The sequence below is a fragment of the Phoenix dactylifera genome, chromosome 7 (genome assembly GCF_051530095.1).
Source record: "Phoenix dactylifera cultivar Ajwa chromosome 7, Ajwa_hap1_PhDact_Kaust_v1.1, whole genome shotgun sequence".
Classification (NCBI taxonomy): Eukaryota; Viridiplantae; Streptophyta; class Magnoliopsida; order Arecales; family Arecaceae; genus Phoenix; species Phoenix dactylifera.
Window position 1 is genome coordinate 29,324,016 of NC_143196.1, and position 22,593 is coordinate 29,346,608.

Here is a 22,593-nt window from a genome sequence, read left to right on the forward strand (position 1 = left end):
AACACCGGTGAGGCTTTGTGCATGTACACTATCGGTCAAAGGAGGTAGCTCTCCTCATCTTCCTCCGCGCTCCGGCAGCTCCCTGACTCATCCGACGTGGTCACTCTCGGGCCAGATTTGAACCACAACAAGCAAGATGCCACTGCCTAATGGGAATGGAGGGTGAGAGATTAGGAGGTTGATGTTATCATCTGTATGGAAGTCAGAAGAAACCAAAGCAGTATTTTTTCAGCAAAATCAAAGCAACAAGAATTTTTGGTACATGTAATAAGTTAAATGCAAGCAAGAAGGGAAAGATCAAAGATGTTGAAGTTAGACTTGTATATCAAAGTTTGCGTGAAAGCCTGAGTTACGATGTGCGAAAGCTAGAAACGGGAGTCCTTTGCTATTAAAAAAAAACGAATATTTTCTTCTTTAAAAAAAGGAAAAATTATAAGGACTTGTGACATTAAATGAGACTAAAATGCTACTATTGAAGTGCAACTCCGCCAGAAGCTAAAAAAATCCACAAGCATATACTTTTATAATTAAAATAATAGATATGTAAAAAGGAGATCAGCACTAGTTCTCCAAATTTGAAATGAGCACACTTTGTTATAAATTTAAAAAAAAAATGAAAAGGAGTATATCGTAGTAGCATGGTGTTGTGAACTTATTCTCGCGAAAATTGCACTCCACCATTTTGTGAATTTGGGCAGCAGCTCTAGCTTTAGAAATTTCCAGAGTAGGGGCCATCTACATGGACATTTACTCATGATATTCTCTTCGTTTTAACTTTTGACACCTAATTTCTTCCCGCGATGGCCAGGACCACGCCTGACCAATAAGCGTCCTCCATGTGGCTGGCTGGTGGTGAACATTCTCAATGATTAAGATAGCAAAATATAGCGAGTACACAAAAGATATTAGAAGAGAAAGGCAATTTTAATTTTCAATTTAATCCTAGAAAATGGACTCAACTTACAATCCCTTGAAGAAATTGAAATGGCTGCAATTATCCCAAACCAGCTTCCATGGAACCCAATTCTCCCTTTGGAAGCACTTATTGGACCTCCTGCCACTAAAAAGGACCTTTTGTTGAAGCCCATTGGGTCCTAAACCCTCACTCTAAGCGAATGCTTCAAACTCCCCACATGAAGGACGTGAGACCCCAAGGCCACCATTCTGTTCCCAAGCTCATCCACGAGGCTCAAATCCTTGCAAACATCAACGTTGAACACAACATAGCCCACCCCTTTGGGGCCCAAGTAGATCTTCTCAAATCCAAGCAAGTGCTTCTGGGGAGAATTGTGCACTGAAGGTGGAGTTGAGAAAAGGAAGACAGTGTGGCTCCCGGCCATGCGACCGGGGTTCTGAACTCTCAGATGGATGTCGAAGGCTGCATTCTGGCATCGACTTCCGACGAGATCGACCGACTTGCACCTCTTGGAGTAGCATGAGTGCCCCTCTTCAAGGGGGATCGATACTAGCTTTGGCGCTTGAACTAGGTGGTGGGTGAAGTCATTGTAGCTCAAACCGTCGCCGAAAGAGTATATCACATCGCCTGTATAGAACCGGTAAGTCCGTCCAGGGTAGCCGGTCGACGGGTCGGGCCTCATACGCATGTCGGTCATCGGGACCTTGTCTGCAAATGACTGAGGATACCATGTCACAGGCAACCTCCCACCTACAAAAATTGATACAAGTTGATCATGATTTAGTCCCGCAATGACCATAAACAATTAAAACGGTGTGCAAGTAAATTATGTGCAACCAAGGTAGCAGCATGATACTGGTGCCGTGCATGCGCTTATAATAGCATAAATGCAAGTGTTGTGCATCCAATTTAGGCTATAACACCAATATTGTTGTTACCATGATGATACTAATAAAGCAGATCTTATATCAAACTTACATGGATTGTAATAGCCAAAGATGATGTCGGCTAGGGCAGCACCACCAGCTTCGCCAGGGTATCCGACCCAGAGGATGCTCGAAATTCGATCATCAGATTTCGCGAACGATATGTCGAAGGGACCACCAGACATGATCACGAGGACCACCTTGCCCTTCGCTGCCTTTGCTATCTCTGTTACAAGGGTTGTCTGCTGCCCGGGGAGGAGCAGGCTCACCCGATCGAAGCCCTCCCTCTCGATCGATTGATCGGCACCTACAACCAAGACGGTGACATCAGCTTTCGCCGCCGCCGCCTTGGCTGCGTCCAATTGGAGGCTGTTGCCAGCGCACCCCACATTGGTGCATCCTGGCTGGTACACCGTGGAAACAACAGCTGTTAGCCCCTGGAGAGGCGTTGTATACTTGCATGGGGTACCTGTGCAAGATTGATTACTGCGTGATCAGTATTACTAAGGAAGAGACAAAGAAGGCCCAAAATTTAGAGCGAGAAAAAAAGGAAAGCCTATTGTTGTGGACTGGCCCATGAACTATCGCAGGCGACCCAGCCCACACTACGTACAGGTGGGCCATGGTATCATCCGATTGGAGTCTTTGGACACAAATATGGTCCAAATGTAGCATAGCAAATGCAGCATACATGCTAACTTATTGGAATCCATCATCCATGTACATGTAACAAAATAATTTTGGTTCCTTTAAGCAAAACTTTTTCAAAAAGAGAAATCGTTTTGGCAGCCAAAAAGTTCATGCTCTTAAATGAAGAACCAAAACCAAACTACTTCACTATATTATGGTGCAATAATTTACTCCAATTCATCACCCATGAGATAATGTTGCCTACTTCTCAGAATACTTATCTTACCCTTGGGATATAGTGGCTTGCAGTAAGATACTTGAAGGTTTATTTAGAGTAGTGTAAGTGGGCTAAACATGGGCTTGGATCAAGGAAAACGGAAAAGATACATAATATGCGTTTAAACGTACCTTCGTAGTTGCCGATCATGGTCTTGGTGACGTTGGCGTTGGGGCCGATCACAGCCATGAAAGCGACGGATTTGGGGTCGAGGGGCAGGGCGTCGTCGTCGTTCTTGAGAAGCACGATACCTTGTCTCGCGGCCTCGCGGGCCAGCTCCTGGTGCTCCGCGGTACACACGTCCTTAGGGCCCAGCTTCCCGAATTCCAGCTTCCGTGGATCACCATCGAAGAAGCCTAGACGCATCAGGACCACGAAATTGCTGGTGATGGCCTTGTCCACGTCGCTCTCCTTGAGCTTCCCGGCCTTCACTGCGGCCTGCGTGTGCTGCCCCAAAAACGACCCGCAATTGAGATCCAGACCTGCCAGGATTATTTTACTCTTTTTAATGCTTGTTAGGCCCGATAACTAAGTAGTTTTTAGGGGGAAAAAAATCAGTTAAAACTTTTTTTATTCTCTGCAGTGGAAAAAAAAAGTTATGTTTATTTTTTTTAAAAAAAAAGTATTAGTGGGGTCCAAGGCAGAGAAAGTCAATTAGTGGGGTTATAAAAGTAAAAAAAAGTATTAGTTTAAAGGCAGAGAAAGTCGATTAAAGCTGTCCTGGCCGACCCAACTGCTTGCTGTCCCTGTGCCGTATCCGTGAGATATCATTAGTGACGTTAGGTGCCCATATCTTTACCCTAGTTAATACCCCGAGCTACCAAAGTTCCTCGAGTTGTCACATAAATTTGGGCTAAGTTTCTACAAGACCAGTGAGCTTATATACACACAAGTGTTACTTGTGTGAGAATACGTATGGATATGTGTTTAATTCCACATCGGTTATTCGCTGAGGAGATGTTGAGTATTTATACAGGAGGATCAAGAAATCCAAATAATACCTTTTAACTAGCCATTTTAGGTGAGATCCTGAATTGTTACACTATGAGTCCGATTTAGAGCACAAACCTGCCAAGATGGTTACAGCTGCAGCATCCTCGGGAGTTTTGGTGTAGTGCTGCTGGTTGTAGAGCACATCGACCGAGTCGCAATCAGAGACAATATAGCTGCGGGCATGAACAAAATTTAGATTAGAATAACGAATACAACCCAGACGGCTCAATTTGAGAACATAAAACCTTTCATGGCTAAAGATGCATGCAGTCTTGTTCTGGTGGGTGCATGACCTAATGTCCAGCCCAGTCTGGAGAAGTAATGGAGACATTGAATCCCTTTGGCATGTGTAGCGACCAGGATTGGTAGGTAATGGCATCATTGTGTCCGGATCTAAGAGTCCAGCTCATGTCTATCAAGTTCGCCATCAATTACAATATATGTTCATCTTATAACCAATTAGAAGGATTTTACCATACCTTTTTTTTTATGTGGTAGGGTGTTGAAGGGGTTAAGGGTTTGAAATCATAGTTTGCACTAAGTTCATGTTTGGACCACATGTTCATCTCCCACATGGATGGAAGTTGCTGAGAAGATAAAGCGATAGAAAAGTGCGAGGATGGGGGCCTTTTGCTCCCAATTCCAAATCATCAAAATGCTGAGATTGATGTAGAAAAAGTGATGCACAAGATCTCAAAAATCTAGCAACTGCAATTATTAGAAGTCCACTCATTTGCTTAGATACCTTGGCCACTTGCATGAGAGATACCAAATGGATTAGAACATTCAAATAGACACTAAAGTATGATATCTAGAACAGTAACCCTAATAGTGTGATGAACAAGGTGTATGAAGTATAAAAGTCAAGGATGATGAGGAGCTTGTCGCATTCCCATTAACAAAAAATAAACAGATATGCTTCATTTTAAAAAAAAAAAGGAAAAGGAAAAGGATAAAGTATAAGAAGAGAAGGAGACCCATTAAGTTTCCAGTCTCCTCTGATGGTTCCAGCCAGGAGATCTGGGTCTGCACATGTGGGGACACCATTGACTTGGTTGTATGAGCACATGACACTGGCCACATTCCCCTCAGTCACACAGCTCTTGAATGGAGGCTGAAAGGTATCATCCAAGTCTTGCTTTGTGACCTAACACCACAACCATTAAAAACACATATTGAAGGAGGATACAAGTTAGGACACCACAATATCAGAAAAAAAGAAATGTTGCCCGGCAGCAAAGGACTCCTAATTAAGAGAAACCATTGTTTATATGCATATAATCTATAACTTAATCACTTACGCATCGGTTCTTGCACAAATTTTTAGAGTATATTATACTTATGCAAATATAAAATGCTAAGGGACCACAATACGAGCCGATGCTGCCGTTAGGGTAGAAAAATGCCTCCCTATTACATTTGTCAGAATCGTATAGCCCAAGATGTTAACGTTGGACACGACATTCAAGGAATGTCGAGCATTTAGTAAATTATTACAGGATCTTACCTTGATAGATTATCCTTATTACACCAAAATAACATGGCTGAGATTCAACAATAAGATAGATGCAGCCAATATATATAGATTTTATAAGAAAACATCAGTAAGCCGACAAAGCTTCATAAGCTTTCATCCAATAAAAGCAACTTAATATGAATTTACAGCCATTATACATTGTACATTCAACAGTGTAAAATTTGTGCAAGCATTCTAAGTTTTATAGGTTATCGAAAACTTATGTTGTGCATTATAATATGTTCTGAAATTCTAAGAAGAAAATAACCTATATTTTTAACCTCATTGAACTAGGATTTTGTGTCCAGCATGGATTTTATCTAGAAAAGAAACATCATTTTCCATTTTACAGAGGATCAAAGTAATTAGAATGCCTTTTACATGCAATTTTCTTCTCAAATATATGTTTTCCTAGCATATTTACAAAACCATAAAACCTCGAAAGAATCAAATTTATTAGTCATGTAATTACCACAGCATTGAAGGTGTAGCGCTGGATTCCTTTCCAGTTATCGAGGTCATAGGCAGTGTAATGCTTGCAGCAAGCAGCGACTTTAAGCCGGTCTGGATCTTTGGCCTGCTGCAAGCCCTTCACATAACCAGCAGCATACTTGCTTGCAAGCACAGGATCTTCTCCGGGCGTCTCCTGTCCTCTTCCCCATCGAGGATCTCGAAATATATTGACGTTTGGACTCCAAAATGTTAGTCCTGCTAGACCCACATTGTGCATTGCCCTGGCTTCTGTTGATACCACCTACAAGCAACCAGATATACAAACATTACAGACCAGCCTGTTTTCCAACCATTGCTTCGAAACTTGGAAGCTGTTCTTTGCCATTGGATAAAAAAGCAGTGCAGAGTTCACACTGTACCATGAACATAGAACATCTCGAGCATATTATTATTAGTTTATCATGCCAGTTTGGTCTGTTTTTTTCTGAAGTGATAAGGACTATGATATTGATATACGGCTTATTAATTTGTCAAAAACTTGCAAGACCAGTTTAAAATTTTTTAACACCTACGGACTCGTAAATCCAAAACATCTTGTTTAGTCCAAGACAAAAGATGTGTATCTTTCAATAGAATCGTGGAGGGTCATATATACAGACACAGACATGAAGATAGAGGCACACTTTTCTTACAGTAAAGACAGTTCATCTTTTCCCTACATGAAACTGCCCTAAGAGAACGTTTCCGAGATTTGAGAACATCTGTAAAGCACTCAATTTATTTACTTTCATGAGACAGTGACACCTCAACTGATAGAGATGTGGGCACAAAGAAGATGGCCGACCATTTATGAGGAAATTTCCAATGCATATAATGCAGAATCATTGAAAAAATTGGAACATATTGCTAAATAATATCATATTAATTTCAAATGGTGAACCCATGAACTACATTATTAACTGTAGATTTCTCTAACAATGGTCATATTCATCATCTGTTCCTAAAAATTAATACACAATCATGGAGGGGAAATCACTGCCTTTTCTTTGCTGGATTCAAAAAAATGAATGTAGACATAAATTATCGGTTTAGTGCTGAAATTGAAGTAAAATTGGTAAGAAATGTCAAGAAAATGATGAAGAAAGGAACATTCCATCTATCGAAAAGTACAAATGGCATACAAAATCTCATAGTATTACACTGACACATGCACATACACACATGGGTTCGGGTTGTATCTTTTTCTTTCGTGATGTCAACCGTTGGATGGCACCTCGCACAGATCATAAGCGCTCCAAACTCATTCATTCATCCATCTGCACAGATCTCGAAATAGCTATTGCGTGATCCTGTGGTGGATCCGCATGAAGGAAGGTGAATCCTTCTTGGCACCAAAGATCCGAACCAAACAAGTTAAATAATGTCCCAAGGAAAGCAACAAGACCGTTTCCCTAATGTGGAAAGAGCAGCTGAATTTGGTAATTCAAGAATAAAATAGGTCTTCTTTAATCTTAAAGAAAAAATTTTCATCCTATATCTATGAGAAGCAATTCAAAAATCATATCACAGATTAAACCAGATACAAGGAAAAAAAAAAAGAACTGACAATAAAAAAGGAAATCTTTAAGGTTGATGTATAAAGTTCCAGTCATATAATATGTACCACAACCCTGAATGAGGTTTTAAGCAAACTTTCATATCACCAATCCAGAACCCACTCCCACAATCCAATACCCAGAACCCACCGATTTGAGCATAAGCATCGCAATGTAGCCTAAAAAACAAGGCTTGGAAACTGGAATGCCATCACTTCCTCATCAAACAAAATCAACACAACAATGTCAATCCGCTACACATTATAAAAAAAAGAAAAAAAAACTCATCTCCAACCTATAAACGAATCAAAAGAACAGAACGTTGAATAAAAACCTCACCTTTCCAATGGTTTCAAACAAGGTAGTATTGAACGAAGCCGCGGTGAGAATAACCTGGGGGAAGCTGGTTGCCCCTGGAACCAGGCTGGAGAAATGTGTGCCGGGCCCGACGTAGGAGACCCCGTGCAACGCCTCTGACCACCACTCGTAGCTCGGGATCCCAAGTCTACTCACCGCCGCCGCCTTGTTGACCAAAAATCCCACCTTTTCCTCCAATGTGAGCCTCTTCACCAAGTCCCCCACCCTCGCCTCTATCCCCCACGACGTGTTGCAGAACCCGAAGCTCGCCAGGCTCGCATTCGACGCAGTGTCGCAAGCGAAGATGGGCGTCTGGGCCAAAACCCCGGTAAAACCCAGAAAACAGAGGAGGAGGGAGAGCCAGAACAGGGGAGCCCCAAGGTGGGATTTTGATGGCCTTGCCGTCGAAACCATGGCTCCTCCAATGGCCTTCGGGGCTCTCCTCCTCAGTGTCTCTTGCTTCCTTTCTTGGAGGTTATATAATGGATTCCAGCAGGGGAGGCATTGGCGTTGTCTTGTTGTGGCCCGTGACGGGTGGAGAGGCCTCAGACGGAGGGGGGGAATGGGAGGGGCTTTGAGAGTCCGTGAGGATTTGGACCGCTTTTTTATTGGTTTTATCTTTGATGGGGCGCCAGAAAGGACTAAGGGGGCGTTTGACGAAGTGGCAGAGGGTAGGGGGCGTCGTTGGACGGTCTTGAGAGTGGAAACCGATTCGTGATGCTCGTTGGAGTTTAATGCAGAGAGAGAGAGAGAGGCCTTGGTACGACTCTCCTCTTCGAAAGTTACTGCTGGAGCTCACGTGAAGGTAATTCCCGACAGCTAATTCTAGGAACATGCAACGCAAGTAGCTATATGGTAGAATGTTTTTTTTTTCCTTAATGTATTCTTTCCTAAGTTTTTTTCCTTCATGATTGATTGGTTTTCATTGATTATTATATTTTGGTATTGGATTTGATCTTTTCCTTTGTTTGATGATTTTGTTAAAGAAATATGGGCGGAGCTATCCCTTCTCTTTACTCGGAAAAAAAAAAATGTTGAACACATAATGTTTGGTTTGCTTCATATGCGAAGATACAAAAAGTTAGAACTCTTAGGTGGCTTTTGAGGAGTGATGTTGAAAGTGATGCTATTTGTTTCTTTGTGTCTGTGATGTATGGCCACGTCTCTTAAAATTCTTTCATGGAATCTTCTCTTCTGGGTTCTGGGATTTTGAATTTGTGATGTGATTTAGCTCTGCTGGATAGCAAAAAATGCTGTCTAGGTTAGCACTTACACGAGTAATGGAAGCTTTTAATGCACTGGTGGACAAAACTCTGCCCTGTCTGCAGGAAACAGCTTCTGCTAATATAGACACTTAGACACTTAGACAGCATTAAAAGATTTAGACTTTATTATCATCATGAAAGATTTACCTAGATGCATAGAAGGTAAGATTCAGACAGCATTAAAAGATTTAGACAGATAATCTGTCTACGCTCTTCCAATACCTAGATGCGAAGAAGGTAATTAACTTAGAATTAAAACCGTAGACGCCTTTGAAGTGCATTAAGAAAATGCATGATATTTGATTCAACTAAGAAGTTGCAGCACACATTATCTTCATTAATTTTGATTTTGTAAGTGTGCATGTGAAGAAGGCTTTGACATTATACCACACACATTTTGTTGTTAGGTACCATGTCAACACTACACCGCCTCAACACAAAATTCCAAACATTGCTCCTAATTTTAGGATGCAATTTATGTAGTTGATGCCATTTAGTAAGAAATCACCTGTGCATGATGATGCAAATTAAGGCTCTTGCATTAATGATGAAGTAAATTAATCAAAAGCAAGGAAAGCCTACAAAGTAGGACTAGATTGGCATATGATTATGTCTTGTTTCTAAATATCACCTTCTAGCCTTATTTCCTTCAGTTCCCCAGCATTCAAAGTAGAGAGTTACATGAGTGCCCTTGATGAGTAGGCATTTTTCGTTAAGCCCTTATAAAACTCAACTCCATATCATCTATTGCACCATAGATCAATGAACGATCCATCTTCTTCTATCAAGTTTTCATATCCATATAGCTTCCACTTCCATCAAAGTTTTGAGTCACGGACAGCAATCATTACATCGAAAGAAAGCAATTTTTAAGAAAGCTCTAAATATACTCCAGACTCTGACCATGTGCTTCCAAGTTTAATAACAAGGAAAAAATAAAACTACCCACGTTCGCACTCTCACTTTTTGCTGGACTAGATACATACGGGAACCACTGCAACGGGCCCCATGTCTTACAACCAAGCAAAATGGGACAAAGAGGAGACAAATTTAAGAAACTTTCACTTTTAAGCACCCAAATTCACAGCCTCCACGGCATGGCATGACACCTGGAGACCACTAAGATAAAATCTGTGTTTGTTACGGTAATTGAGTGGATCCAGAAACAAGTAAGAAAGATCAGTAAATACCTTCTATTGCGGGATACTTTGTATATCGGAGAAAGAAGGCATCTTATTTTTTATGAGATATGTTTATCGTAAGACGAATAGAACTGCATACACCTGATGTCAGTGGATATTTTGAAATATTTTATTTTAAAAAAAAATTTAATGTATTTGTATTAGGAAGATGTGGGAAAAAAAATGAAAATAAAAAAGAAAGAAGGGAAGCCCAGGTCACAAGAGTGGCTGCTCACAGGACAAGGAATAATAGCATAGTGGGACACCAACAGTGTGTGCGGGGTTCTGCCCGTGATCGCTGGCGGGCAGCCAAAACAATGCCTTAAAATTGAGGGCGGTCGGGACACGTGAGTAAGATCCGGTCCGCGTGAGCCGAAAGCAAGAGCTCAGACGTCTGAATGCCAATTACGTTGTTTGGACGGGCTATAATTGGGCTGGGCTCGATGGGGCCCACTTTGTTTAGAATAATGGAGAGGGGACGGAATGGACTGAGGCTTGTCCCATTCATATCTTGCCTTTTTCGCAGCTACGGATTATGTGGGTTCGAGTGTTATATGGTGCAATTCGGAGTACGTGGATAGAAAAATAAAATAACTAATTTAACATATATCTATTTTGAGTTTGTATTTGTGTTGAGAAGTCCACTAGAAGAGAATCTAGCATTGTGTATGAAAACTATACTTGTTGGGGAAGGACCAGCGTAACATCTTGCAATGTAAAAATATAGAATCCAGACATGAGTTAAACTATCAAAAAGACTAGCTAGAAAGTACTATTTGACCTTTTTGTCCATATATAAATACTTAAGATCTACCAGTTAGATAGTCGATGCAGGACTTAATACATACCCGTGCGGATCTTCATAGAAATATTATGACTTAGATAGAAATACAATACGCGGACTAACATGGAAGCCAAGGACCCCAATTAACAAAGTTTTTACTAGTCTCATAGTTTTGCCGGACATCTTGGGCTGCTACACCAATTTGCGCTCGACATCTATTTATTTCTGATACACTTATTTCACCATATTAAATGCAAAGACTGAAGTCTATGAAAATCCATAGCACATTACAACTCTATTCATTTCACACCCCTCACATTGCAAATTTAGTTCCATTAGCTACTTGTTTCCACATATCATATTTGATTTATATAGTCTATGAACATTGATGGCTAGACGTTGTGAAACATCCTTTTTAACATATGTATGTTCACCCTCATATTTATTTTGATGCGTATCTTGCGTGTTGTTTCTTTTTCCATGTACCCTTTACGTCCGGCTTTCATTGCCTTGTTGATGGGGAAGGGAAATATTGTATTCAACTCAAGCTGGAAATGGGCATGGCTGCAAAGAGGTATGAAGGATATCTCATCAAAACCTACGTCTATAATATATTCAAATGAAAGAAGAGATGAATACATGCAATCTTGTACAGCTAGTTTTTTTTTTAGAGTAAGTTATGCCCTTTTTTTGGAAAAAAAAAAAAAGTAATGCCATCGAAACATGCATTTCCTATTAAAAAGGCAAAAAAAAGCATCCTCTCCAACACAATTATGTTACTGTGCAACACTAAAGACATCAAAAAACAAAAAAAAAAAGTTTTCAGTCACCACATTGGCTAGATTGTGGTCCAATTTTTCTGAGCGACCTAGGACTGTCAAAATAGAAGAACCAATAAGAGAATGCTATAGTTGCATGGGGACTCAAACTGTTGGCTAGTTCCCATCAACAATTCACCAGGAACCCAAAAAGTGATGTTGATCTTCCCAGTACTGGATTCTGGTCTTTGATGCATGGTTCCAAAGGGATATGCCACCCTAGCATGGTAATGGAGTGAAACCACTTCTCCTAGCTTGATAGGAAGTCTGAGGGCCTTGCATGTGTGGTAGATTGGCACCATCTTGATATTGAAGTATTTCAAAATTCTAAGCCTATCTTTTTTTTTCTCTCGTATATTTGTTTAGTCCCACATTGGATTGTTCACTAGTCACTGCATCTACAAGCGTACGCTTGAAGTGACTTGGTTATTATATTCTGAAGGATAGGCCGCCATTACTTGTTATACCGAAATTTATTTTTCGAGATGCGAAATTTATTCTTAAGAATAGTGATAACACGCCTCAACTGACGATAAGTTTTCTTACCATCTGTTCTTTTAATAACACTTGAACCACACTAAGGGTGGCAAACTGCACTGTCGAGATATGTTGCCATCAAGATCATATATCTTTAGATTCCTTTAATTGTTATTTTAATATCCCTAGTGCTCCAACTGCCTCTAACATCGTGCTTGACATAAGACTTGATAGCTCGGGTGGCGCCTTTTTGCCTCCCTTTACATCAAAAAAAAAAAAAAGACTTGATAGCTGACTTGGGGCTCCCTTCATATATATCTATCGAGCAAAATGACATGCAGATAATATTATTCCTTTTCATGGTTGTGATCATGATTTTTGTGCTGCAGATAACCACCTAAGCAACGGAACAATTTGCGTCACCATCCATACAATAAAGATGATACTGATGGATCAACGATCTTAATTCTTAGGTTTAATTGGACGTAGAAATGCTATCCTCCAAATGCACATTTAGACACTGATACACATGCAAGCTCCTAATTCACTGACCCTTTTCTGGTTCTTCTTTTTGTTGAAGGAAAGGTGGCTTCTTTAACGCTGTAGCAAATAAAATGCGATGCATGCATGAGATAAAGAAGTAATACTTGAACTTATGGCTCCTTGTTTCCCTTTTGCCTCTCTAATTTGGTGGCTGGGGCATAGCAGTGGTCCAGTATGTAATCAGAAGATGATTGACACAATTGTAAGAACCCAAGATAAATATTAAAAGCCAGGAGGATAGGATTCTCTTTTTCAGAGTTTTGCGTGCTAAGTTAGCAGATGTGCAGAATTATAGTGGCACCAAAGAACTAATATATATAAGAGGATAGGACCCTCATTCCAGGATAGTGGCAGCGGGCGGTTGCCGGTTATTCGACATATCAGTTCTAGAGACGGAGTTGTGAGCTGTCTGGGCAGGTCTTCGCCATGCACGGCAGGTGCTGCGGGCTAGCTCGATCATCTTGGAGGGCGATTCGGCTACAGTTATTGGGTGGATCTGGCGGGGACCGTGTAATGAGAGCACCAACCACCCTCTGATCCGGGACATTGGGATGATTGTGAGGGATAGCGCGGCCTTTGAGGTCAAGCATGTATTCAGAGAGGCCAACGGGACGGCTGACTGGGTGGCTGCATACGCGGCCCACCGCTTAGGATACGCTCTGTGGGCAGGAGAGAGAAAGCTGCCATTGGCACTACGTGAGATTGTGTATTTTGATTTTCTTGAGTGTATTTGGACACGCGTTGTCTGAAGAACCCGTTAAAGCAAAAAAAAAAAAAAGAACTAATATATATGTGGGGGATGCAAGTGGGTCAAGTGGGTCCAGAATTCCAGACCTTATACTCATGACAGTGGCAATATACGAGGATGGCTTGAACCTGATAAAACTAAACCATATAGAAGAATCCAGGTCTTGCTTGTGACTGGATCTGAAACTGGACTTGGTTTCATCTGACTCAGTATCATGCTCTCTCTCGCTCGCTCGCGCTCTCTCTCTCTCTCATGGGCGCGCGCACATGCACACATTCGCACAGACACACGCACACGCACACGTGCATGCACACAAACAAAACTTCGAGCACTATATATGTTCATCCAAAACTCTTTGTGGGATGCAATGATTAAAGAGCAAAGGGGATCATTTGTGGTTGGTAGTTGTGGAAATGATCATTGGCAAAGCCATCTCACCTCACATGGGTCAAGTACCCACTCACCAACCAATCCACAAGCAACGCCCCATGACCATTAAATCTCTACAAATGGCCGAAAATAAATGAATAATCATGATAAAAGCTTCCGTATATGCTGAGCTTTACCACCTAGAATTAGTCAATTGGGTGGAAAAGAAGCAGTCATGCGTAGCTCAAAACACATGAATCTCCAATTCTAACGATTTCCTGCAACTTAGGCGCATGGCATATTTATATCCATTGGGCGACTAGCTTTGCATGGTCTTAGGGAGAGAGAGAATCTTACGTAATATTTTTACCCTATTGAAGTCTGCCACGTACCCAAAATTTAGAAAAGCTTGCAGGGCACTTGGAATTAGCCACGTGGTGGTTGTGCATTGGCTTCAAATACTGAAAATTGCTGAGGTCCCAATAGCCAATAAACCTTGCCGTGTATGTTACTTGCGAGGGTTATAGCCTTGGAGCAGGGGAAGCTTTAAATAAAAAGAGGAGCGGGTAAAGGTGAAATGGCTAATGGAGTATAGAGTGGAGAGTATGAGAAAAGCTACACAAATGGTAGGTAAGCCACTTTGTTGCCCTGCAAAAAAATTGAAGAAATAAATGGACATTGAGCACCGCAGTCCTCTGAAGAGCCACTTGGGTGGGTTCTGTGGAGTGCAATTGAAGCCATTCGTCACCTTTCACATGACCACGCAAGGGAAATGAATGATTGGCTTCACTTAGCTGTTTCCCGAGGTTAGAGTTCAAGACAAGCAAAGAGAAGCACAAGGGGGGAAAAAAATTATAGCAGCAAGATTGTGAAACCGTTTTTTGCCCATATATATATATATATCGCGCGACCTTGTTCCTTTATTTTCTCTTCTCTATTTCATTTTTTCTTTTGAAAAAAGGAGGGATGGGGATGGGGGTAAATGAAGTGGAACTGGCGTATAAGCTTGGTTCCCATTCCACACTCAAGTGGGAAGCTACGTTGCGTACGTGTTCCCTGGCTTCTGTGAAGGCAGTCAATGCTCAATACTGCTAGGACTCATGCAGGTGAAGCTTATCATGCAGTGCTTGGATGGTCTTCCAAAAGGGAGTCAGCAACAGCCTAAGAGGTCAATTTAATTTAACCCATATATAAAGATTATTGCTGACACATGATTTGAAGTTCAGATTGCTGATGATATCTGTTTGAAATATTTTGCAATCATCCAAGATTTCATATGTTGTTTTTTTCTTCTTAATTTTCCTTCCTTATTCTTTGTTGAGAAAGAGTTGGTGAGGTAGCTTAGCATGAGTATAAAAGTATCGTCTAGCTAATGGTGACAAACAACAGCAGTGATGCTCACATGGGATTTCACGAGTCAAGAGGAATCATTTTGTTGGCTTACAAATTCACTTAATTTGTTTCATTTGTTGTCACTCCCTTTTTAAAGCGTGAATCTTTTTTTTTTTTTTTGTTATTAAACTAGTATTGTTCAACTGACCATGCAGCAAAAAGGCAATACGATATTCTTTTGAAGACAACAAAATGTACCTACCAGCCATATATAAATCACAAAAATGCACGTCGTCTAATTCTTCATTATAAGGTATGAATCATGCATGTTGGAAAGGGATTTGGACAGCGATAGGAGCCCTTGGAGCCATGCATGCAATGGCAATAAGTGAATGTTTTGTGTCCGCGTAGAAGGCACTGTTTTCTCCTTTGGGTAGGCCCATATGTGTTTCAATAATTTCTAATGCTATGAATTAGTCTGACCATTGAATTGTTTTTACCTTTTGTTATTCTAATTAGTTTAGAAGTATCACAAACTTAATTAGAATGTTCTTTGACAAACATTAAGGTATGGTCAGTAGGTCCCAGATTGCATAGAGCTCAATCAGACCCCAATTATAGAGTGCTTGTCCATTACAATTTGGATGCCATAAGATAGGACTGCGTTATCCGAATCTTATGAGAACTCGGTACAGCCTAGAAGCTCAGTTTGTGGAGGTCCATGACCTGGAGCCCCTCCTCTAATATCAAGCAACACATTAGAAGACAAACCTTTTTCAATTTGGATGGATTAGGGCAGAATCAAAAAAGGTCATGGAACCTAGAAATACAGTGATAAATAGAAGATGCGTAGATTAAAGGTGATGGAACCTAGAAAACCACAACCACGGTGGTTGTGGTTTTCTAATCTAATAAATATATTCTAAAATTCAGAGAGATATTTCTTTCTGTATCTCTCCTTAAAAACTGAACTAAGTAGAGTTATTTATGTCAGGCTGAAGTAATAAAAGCGATGCGTAGATTGATGTCGACATGACAACAAGTCTCCTCAAGCGCCTACAAAATTTAGGTTTAATACTAAAATAGAAGATGGCAATACTGATGACAGGAAAAGTAGGAGAGACTAGAGGAAAGAAAACATAAAAGCCAACATGAACTAAAATTATGCTATAAGATGCTGGAGAAGAAATACCGTCTCTCAATATATCCTTTTTTGTGTGTGTTAGGAGCCTGATTTACCACCAAATCATTCTCTTCCTGGTGTCATCTTACCTGGCCCTCGACATCAAGTCCTCAAAAACTTTATGGTTGTTCTGGAAATAGAAAAATTTGGCGAGGACCTAGAATAGAATGGCTTTAGCAAGCCAACAACTCAACAAGGTGGGGCATTCGGAACAAGTGTGATTGAATAATTTTCTTAAGAAAACTGCTACTATCAAACTGGCCGGTCCTCATTATTGCCCTCGGTCTCTTTTCGGAGTGGTAAATTTTAGAAAATAACAAGGCTTGTTCGAGGTTGGCAGAATTTTGCTGTGACATAATATTAGAGTCATCATGAACTTCTAGGTGCTTCCTATATATATATATATATATATATATATATATATATATATATATATATATATATATATATATATATATATATATATATGCTAGTCCAAGACAGCTCAAATTGCGCCGTAAGATCTATCGCGCTCCAGATCTAATATAATAGAATAAATAGGAATCTAATTTTATTATTCATTAAATGTAACCAATACTATTTCAGAGCATCTAAATCCAAAGATAAATATCAAATCTATAATCTTAAATATTCAGAAAATTATTAACGACAAATTCATAGTTAATTTAAATTACTAAATTTTTTCTATAAGATCGCCAAGCTTGTTAGCGTGAACTCTAAGCCTAGACCATCTTTCGTTCCTATCAATCCTATTCGTCTAAAGAAAGAAAAATAAAAATAGAGGTATATAAGCGACACAACTTAGTATATAAATCTTTCACTACCTTATCGAGTCAGACATAAGTTTTTATATGCATTAATTAATCATTTAGAGAAGATAACTTCCGTAAAAAAAATCATTTCATAATAACACTATAATCATAAATCAATCACGCTCATATGCATAAATCATGCAAATTATATATATATATATATAGTTCCAGTGCATGAACAAAACTATAAATCGTACTAATTTTACAAAATCATAAATCATTTGTTATTTTGCCATATCATAATTTATAATAATTCTCTCAGATTAAATGCTAAGGTCACCTTATACTCCTGATAGTGTCGTAATCAATATCATACCAAGCTACTGTAATTCGTTGGCAGGGGCCATATGTCAAGCTACTATAATCCGTTGGTAGGGTCATATGCCAAAATACTGTAATCCATTGGCGAGAGTCGTATGCCAACCTACTGTAACCTGCTGGCAAAGATCATATGCCAAGCTACTATAACTCATAAGGTATATAGGCATAACAACAATTACTTAGCTACATGTCCGGTGAATCAACAAACATTAAAAATGGTCAACGAAAGCAAGGGTTTAGAGGGTGTTTTTTTTCTTTTGTTTCGCTGCAAGAAACAATAATCCTGAGGACATTAAGATCAAAGATTGGTCTTTTTTTTATGTTCAAAGATTTCAAAATCTACAGGGAAGATTAGTCTAATCCTAGCAACAAGAACAACATCAAGATTCCTTCACTCTTCTCAAGGAAGGAAGTATAGCCATGTCATCTCATGATCCACGGTGGAAGCAGCTCGGGATCTCTGGATGATAGAAGAGCCTCGGGATCTTTGGTTGATTGATGTAGCTCATGATCTTCTTCATAATCTGCAGAACAATTCACCAACCACGAGATAGAGGTCAGGCCTTACACCAATCCCCATTGTTTTCCTAGATTTTCTAGAAAGTAGAAAAAATGTCACTATAACAAATTAACTTGAAGAGCAAGCTCGTCAAATATGTATAAACAAAAAAGAAATAAAAATCTGACACAAGAGATGCCATATGTTAGGCTTGTTTCTCCTATAGATCCATGAAGATTTAGTGTGTGTTTGGATTGGAATGAGCATCAGAAGGGCTATATTCCTCGGCATGGCTGAAATAAAGATAATTGAAATTACAAATTAAGAAAATTTTAGAAAATTAATGAAATAAAAAAAATTCAAAGATTTAATTTTTTAAGTAAATTTGGTGGAATAGAATTTGAATACCAGAAAATAAGCTAGGATTGGATTTTTGGAGAATTTGAGCAACTCCTATTCTCCTCTGATATGGGAATGCAAATGCAACTCGAACCAAGCTGGAGTCACTCGTTTCTATATCTATTCCAAAGTTCAACTCCCCCCAGCCGAACATGTTCTTGGTGCATTTTCTCCCTCTTAGACCTCAGCTAGGTGTGGTATAAAGAGAACAAGTTTATCCAATCATGCCGTAGATAAATCTATAGAACTAGGTCCGGAATATTTTACAGGCGTGCATTTATGCCTAAGCTTCGCGCAAAGAAATAGTATGTGAGATAATTGTCAAGTAACAAGTGTGACTCCTCTACAGCTCGGAGGCACAGGAACCTTGCAATCAAGATACTAGGTAGTTTTTATCCGCTATATAAATCTGATGATGTTCAAATGGTGTAATGTCTATTCCAAGCAAGCAAAAGAATACCTAACCTGAACCTGTCCAATTCAAGGACAAATCTGACCCCTTGAACCCAAACTGAATAACCTGGCTTGGGCTGGATTAACCCCAAGGCCGCCCATCATTTAGTTGGGGAATGGGCAACACCACCAAACTTGAACTCAACCTAATTCTTAATTACAGGACTCATAACCTAGTGCTCCCAGGCCAAATTTGACCCATGATGTATGGAATTTGGGATATGAACTAGGCCCAAACCATACTGCATTTAGAATAAAAACTTTCACATTTAGGGTTGGGCTCAGGTTGAAGTAGTTAGGTTGAGCTATCAACTTGGATTGGATTACAATTTGGATGGCAGAGTTTAACCATTTTCTTGAACTGGTGTTGCCCTATGATCCAAAATTACCAAAGTTATACACATAAAAATATTTAACCATGTCAACCGATGCAAATGTATTAGGTCACATATGTTTATGCAGGGATCCAGACAAAAGGTAGGATGTGGCTTGTGGGCTAAATTTCATCGTTTTATTTGAGTTGGGATCAAGAGCATGTGTTCAAGCTTGGCTGGTTCTAATATGAGCTGACTTTTGCGAGTCTTTTAAGTTTGTAGGCTTAGCTCGGCTAACTTATGAGCTCAAAGTGCTATGTATGCACATACATACATACATATATACATGCATACATACACACACGCATACATACGTACATATATAATTAATATATATATATATATATTAATTGTCTATATATATGTATGTATGTATGTATGTGTGCGCGCGTGCGTGTGTGTGCAAGTATTTATAAAGGCTTTGCTCATTTTTCTAGCCAAACTAAGTTCAAATGGTCCCACTACCAGGTCAAGCTAGCCCAAATTGTTCATGAGACAACTCGGTTGGGTTGCAGTCCAGTGATTTAGTAGGGTTACTATAGAAATTTGAGTTGAAATTGTTCAATAGAAGTCCAATCGAAAGAACATACAAGGTAACTTACGGTGTGCGAGAGTCTGCAACTGCGACGGAGGCGTTGAAGGCGGTAATTGGCATGATGATGATGATCATCATCATCTTTTTTATGGCTGAGATGATATTGTTGCTGATCACCATGGAAGTTATCGCCATTTTCCACGTTGAACCGGGTGAAGCTGGCTTTGTTCCGTCTCCTGGCTTCTCGTACCTGGGAGAACTCGAACGAGTAACGTTGCCGGTTCTCCTTGTGCTCCCACTCCCCAAATTCAGATCATCACCGTCTATTCTAGATTATCAGATTTCTGAGAGCTCATCCATGCACCGATTCGGATTGTTGGGGAAAGGATTTTCTAAATTATTAAATAAAGATCTCTAGTTTATATAAAAATTCGAACTGAACAATACATAAATAAATTGCATATAATTTATAGAAGAAATTTATGTTGATGAGGTGAAAAATTATAGTAAGGTAGCGATCGGGATGATATCTGAATGGTCATACCTGCCAGGGTTCGAGCCTTGAATTAATTACTTCGTCTCTATAAATTTTTGACCCTAATGTAAGAAAATCAAGAACATATGCACGTAAATCTTATCACATACATGCATTAATATGCAGCGGAATAATAAATAATCATGGATTCACTAATCTCCGGCCATTGCTACTCAAGTACAAAGTGGTCTCACCAGAGAGAAGAGAAGAGACCCCACGAGAGAGAGGAGATCCGAATCTTCTAACCTATGCAGGACTTGAGTGCTTTAGGTGATGGATCCACGGGCTTATTTATACTGCTAGGTTAGGAATCCGGATCCTTATCTTTAAAGTTTATCTTTAATTAGTTTCCGTCCATCACAGAAACCACCTAATAAGATAAACTCTAAATAACCTCTAATCATATTGAATTAAATTACCATTTAAACGATGTGTTTATCCTGATGTGGGCAAACTTGATCAAGTGGGCCATATCAAGTCTTCTAAAATTAGAAGACATGCTAACATTCTCCCACTTGGCCCACGTAACATAAAGATGACAAAACTATATTATAGCTATAAATTAAACTTATCCAATTTTGTAATCTTTATCAACAAATACCATTACATCAATCATAGCGGTTATATCTTATTATAAAGTCATTTCCTTCCATGTATTACAATGTAAGGTATTTATTGATGTGTACTTTATAAGATATATCCTTATTTTACCGAATGACTAAATAATAGTCCTTTAGGGTCCTTTCTTTATGTATCAAAAGATACCATACATGACAAAGATAAACTTTATGTGCACAACCATAGTTATGTATCAAAGCTGTAAGCATTATTTACAAAATGTGAATACAAAAATAAAAAAAAAGATCATACATGAAATGAGCTAATAAGTCCCATATGATCCACATGATTAGTGTAAATTTTAGCCGGCAATGCTTTAGTCATGGGATCAACAATCATCAGCTCAATACTGATATGTTCAATGAACACATCTTCAGATCTTACTTACTTTATCTCTCACAACCAAATACCTTATATCTATGTGCTTATTATGGCTGCCACTTTTGTTATTCTTAAAAAAGAAAACTACAACCATATTATCACAATAGATCTTTATTGGTCTTAATATGGAATCAACGACCCTTAGTCTTGCTATGAAATTTCTTAGCTATACAGCCTGTGAAGTCGCTTCATAGCATGCAATAAATTCTGCTTCTATAATTGATGAAGTAGTTATAGACTTTCTTGTATCCGAACATCCAGCAAAATCTAAATCTGGATATCCGACAACCTCCAAGGAATCTATATATCTATAAGTAAGCTTGAAGTTCTTGGTTCCTTATAAATACCATAGCACTTTCTTAGCAGCTTTCTAATGTTCCTGTCCTGAATTGCTTTGGTTTCTTTCCAACATTCCTATTGCAAGTGCAATGTATGGACGAGTACATACTTGAGCATACATCAAGCTATCTGTTGCCCAGATAGACAACCCAAGAGGGGGGGGGGTGAATTGGGTTTTTAAATTAACTTAGCTAATTAAAACTTTGTGGATGATTAACTAAATACTATATCCAGTTATTTAATTAAAGCTAAGTGCTGTGAGTAATGTGTGGGGAAGAAGATGAGAGACAATGCACTACAAACACAAAGTTTTATAGTGGTTCGGAGCTAACCCTTGCTCCTACGTCCACTCCCCAAGTCTCACTTGGAAATTTCACTGTAACCCCCTTGGATTACAGCCGGTTGTTTTGCAAGCTCACAACCGAACTTGTTGTTTTACGAGCTCACAACGAACTCGGTCGGTTTTCCCAGGCTCACCGACTAGAACCAACCCCGATTGTTTTCCCGGGCTCACAATCAAACCCTTACACTCGTTGGTTTTAAACCGGCTCACCAACCAACCTTAATCCCCTTGATTCAATCCCCCGATTGAATCAAGTAAATACACGAGATAGAAGAAAACAGAAGATAGCTTCTCAAAAAGCAGATTTAAAACAATATAATCGTAAAGGAGTTAGAAGCCCTCAAACGCTTTTAAGATGGTGAAGAGGTGTGGCTTCTGGAACTCCGGTCTCCTCTTGAAAGAGTGATCGACTTGAAAGCAGGAGGAGGAAGCTTTGAATGCTGGGAAGATGTTAGTGGAGCAGTAAATGCAGATCTTCCCTTTTTCTCGTTGAAGAGCACTTAGAGAGCTTGAAGACTTGAATGCTAGGAGTGGAATGTGTGTTCTCTACCTTGCTACAGTCTTCTGTGGCTATTTAAGCCAACCCCACGGAAACTAGCCGTTACTCTGCTTTTTCTGGCC

The 22,593-nt window shown here is 39.6% G+C and overlaps 1 protein-coding gene across 1 annotated transcript; it reads right to left on the minus strand.

Annotated features, from left to right (window-relative positions):
- Positions 1-905: 905 nt before the first annotated feature.
- Positions 906-8,362, minus strand: LOC103703469 (beta-xylosidase/alpha-L-arabinofuranosidase 2-like). The gene is made up of 7 exons (XM_008786326.6): positions 7,646-8,362; positions 5,731-6,012; positions 4,720-4,889; positions 3,818-3,915; positions 2,881-3,231; positions 1,895-2,311; positions 906-1,666 (listed from the first exon to the last, which is right to left on the minus strand). The coding sequence occupies exons 1-7, from the start codon at positions 8,075-8,077 to the stop codon at positions 1,095-1,097; spliced, it is 2,322 nt and encodes a 773-aa protein (XP_008784548.6). The 5' UTR covers positions 8,078-8,362; the 3' UTR covers positions 906-1,094.
- Positions 8,363-22,593: the final 14,231 nt, after the last annotated feature.

Excerpts from the sequence above, each read along its gene's own strand:
- LOC103703469 (XM_008786326.6), bottom strand. The coding sequence starts at position 8,077 with ATGGTTTCGACGGCAAGGCCATCAAAATCCCACCTTGGGGCTCCCCTG. Across the intron at positions 4,890-5,730 it reads GCTACACCTTCAATGCTGTG|GTCACAAAGCAAGACTTGGA; the intron begins GTAATTACATGA and ends TTGTGGTGTTAG. Across the intron at positions 1,667-1,894 it reads CTTTGGCTATTACAATCCAT|GTGGGAGGTTGCCTGTGACA; the intron begins GTAAGTTTGATA and ends CAATTTTTGTAG.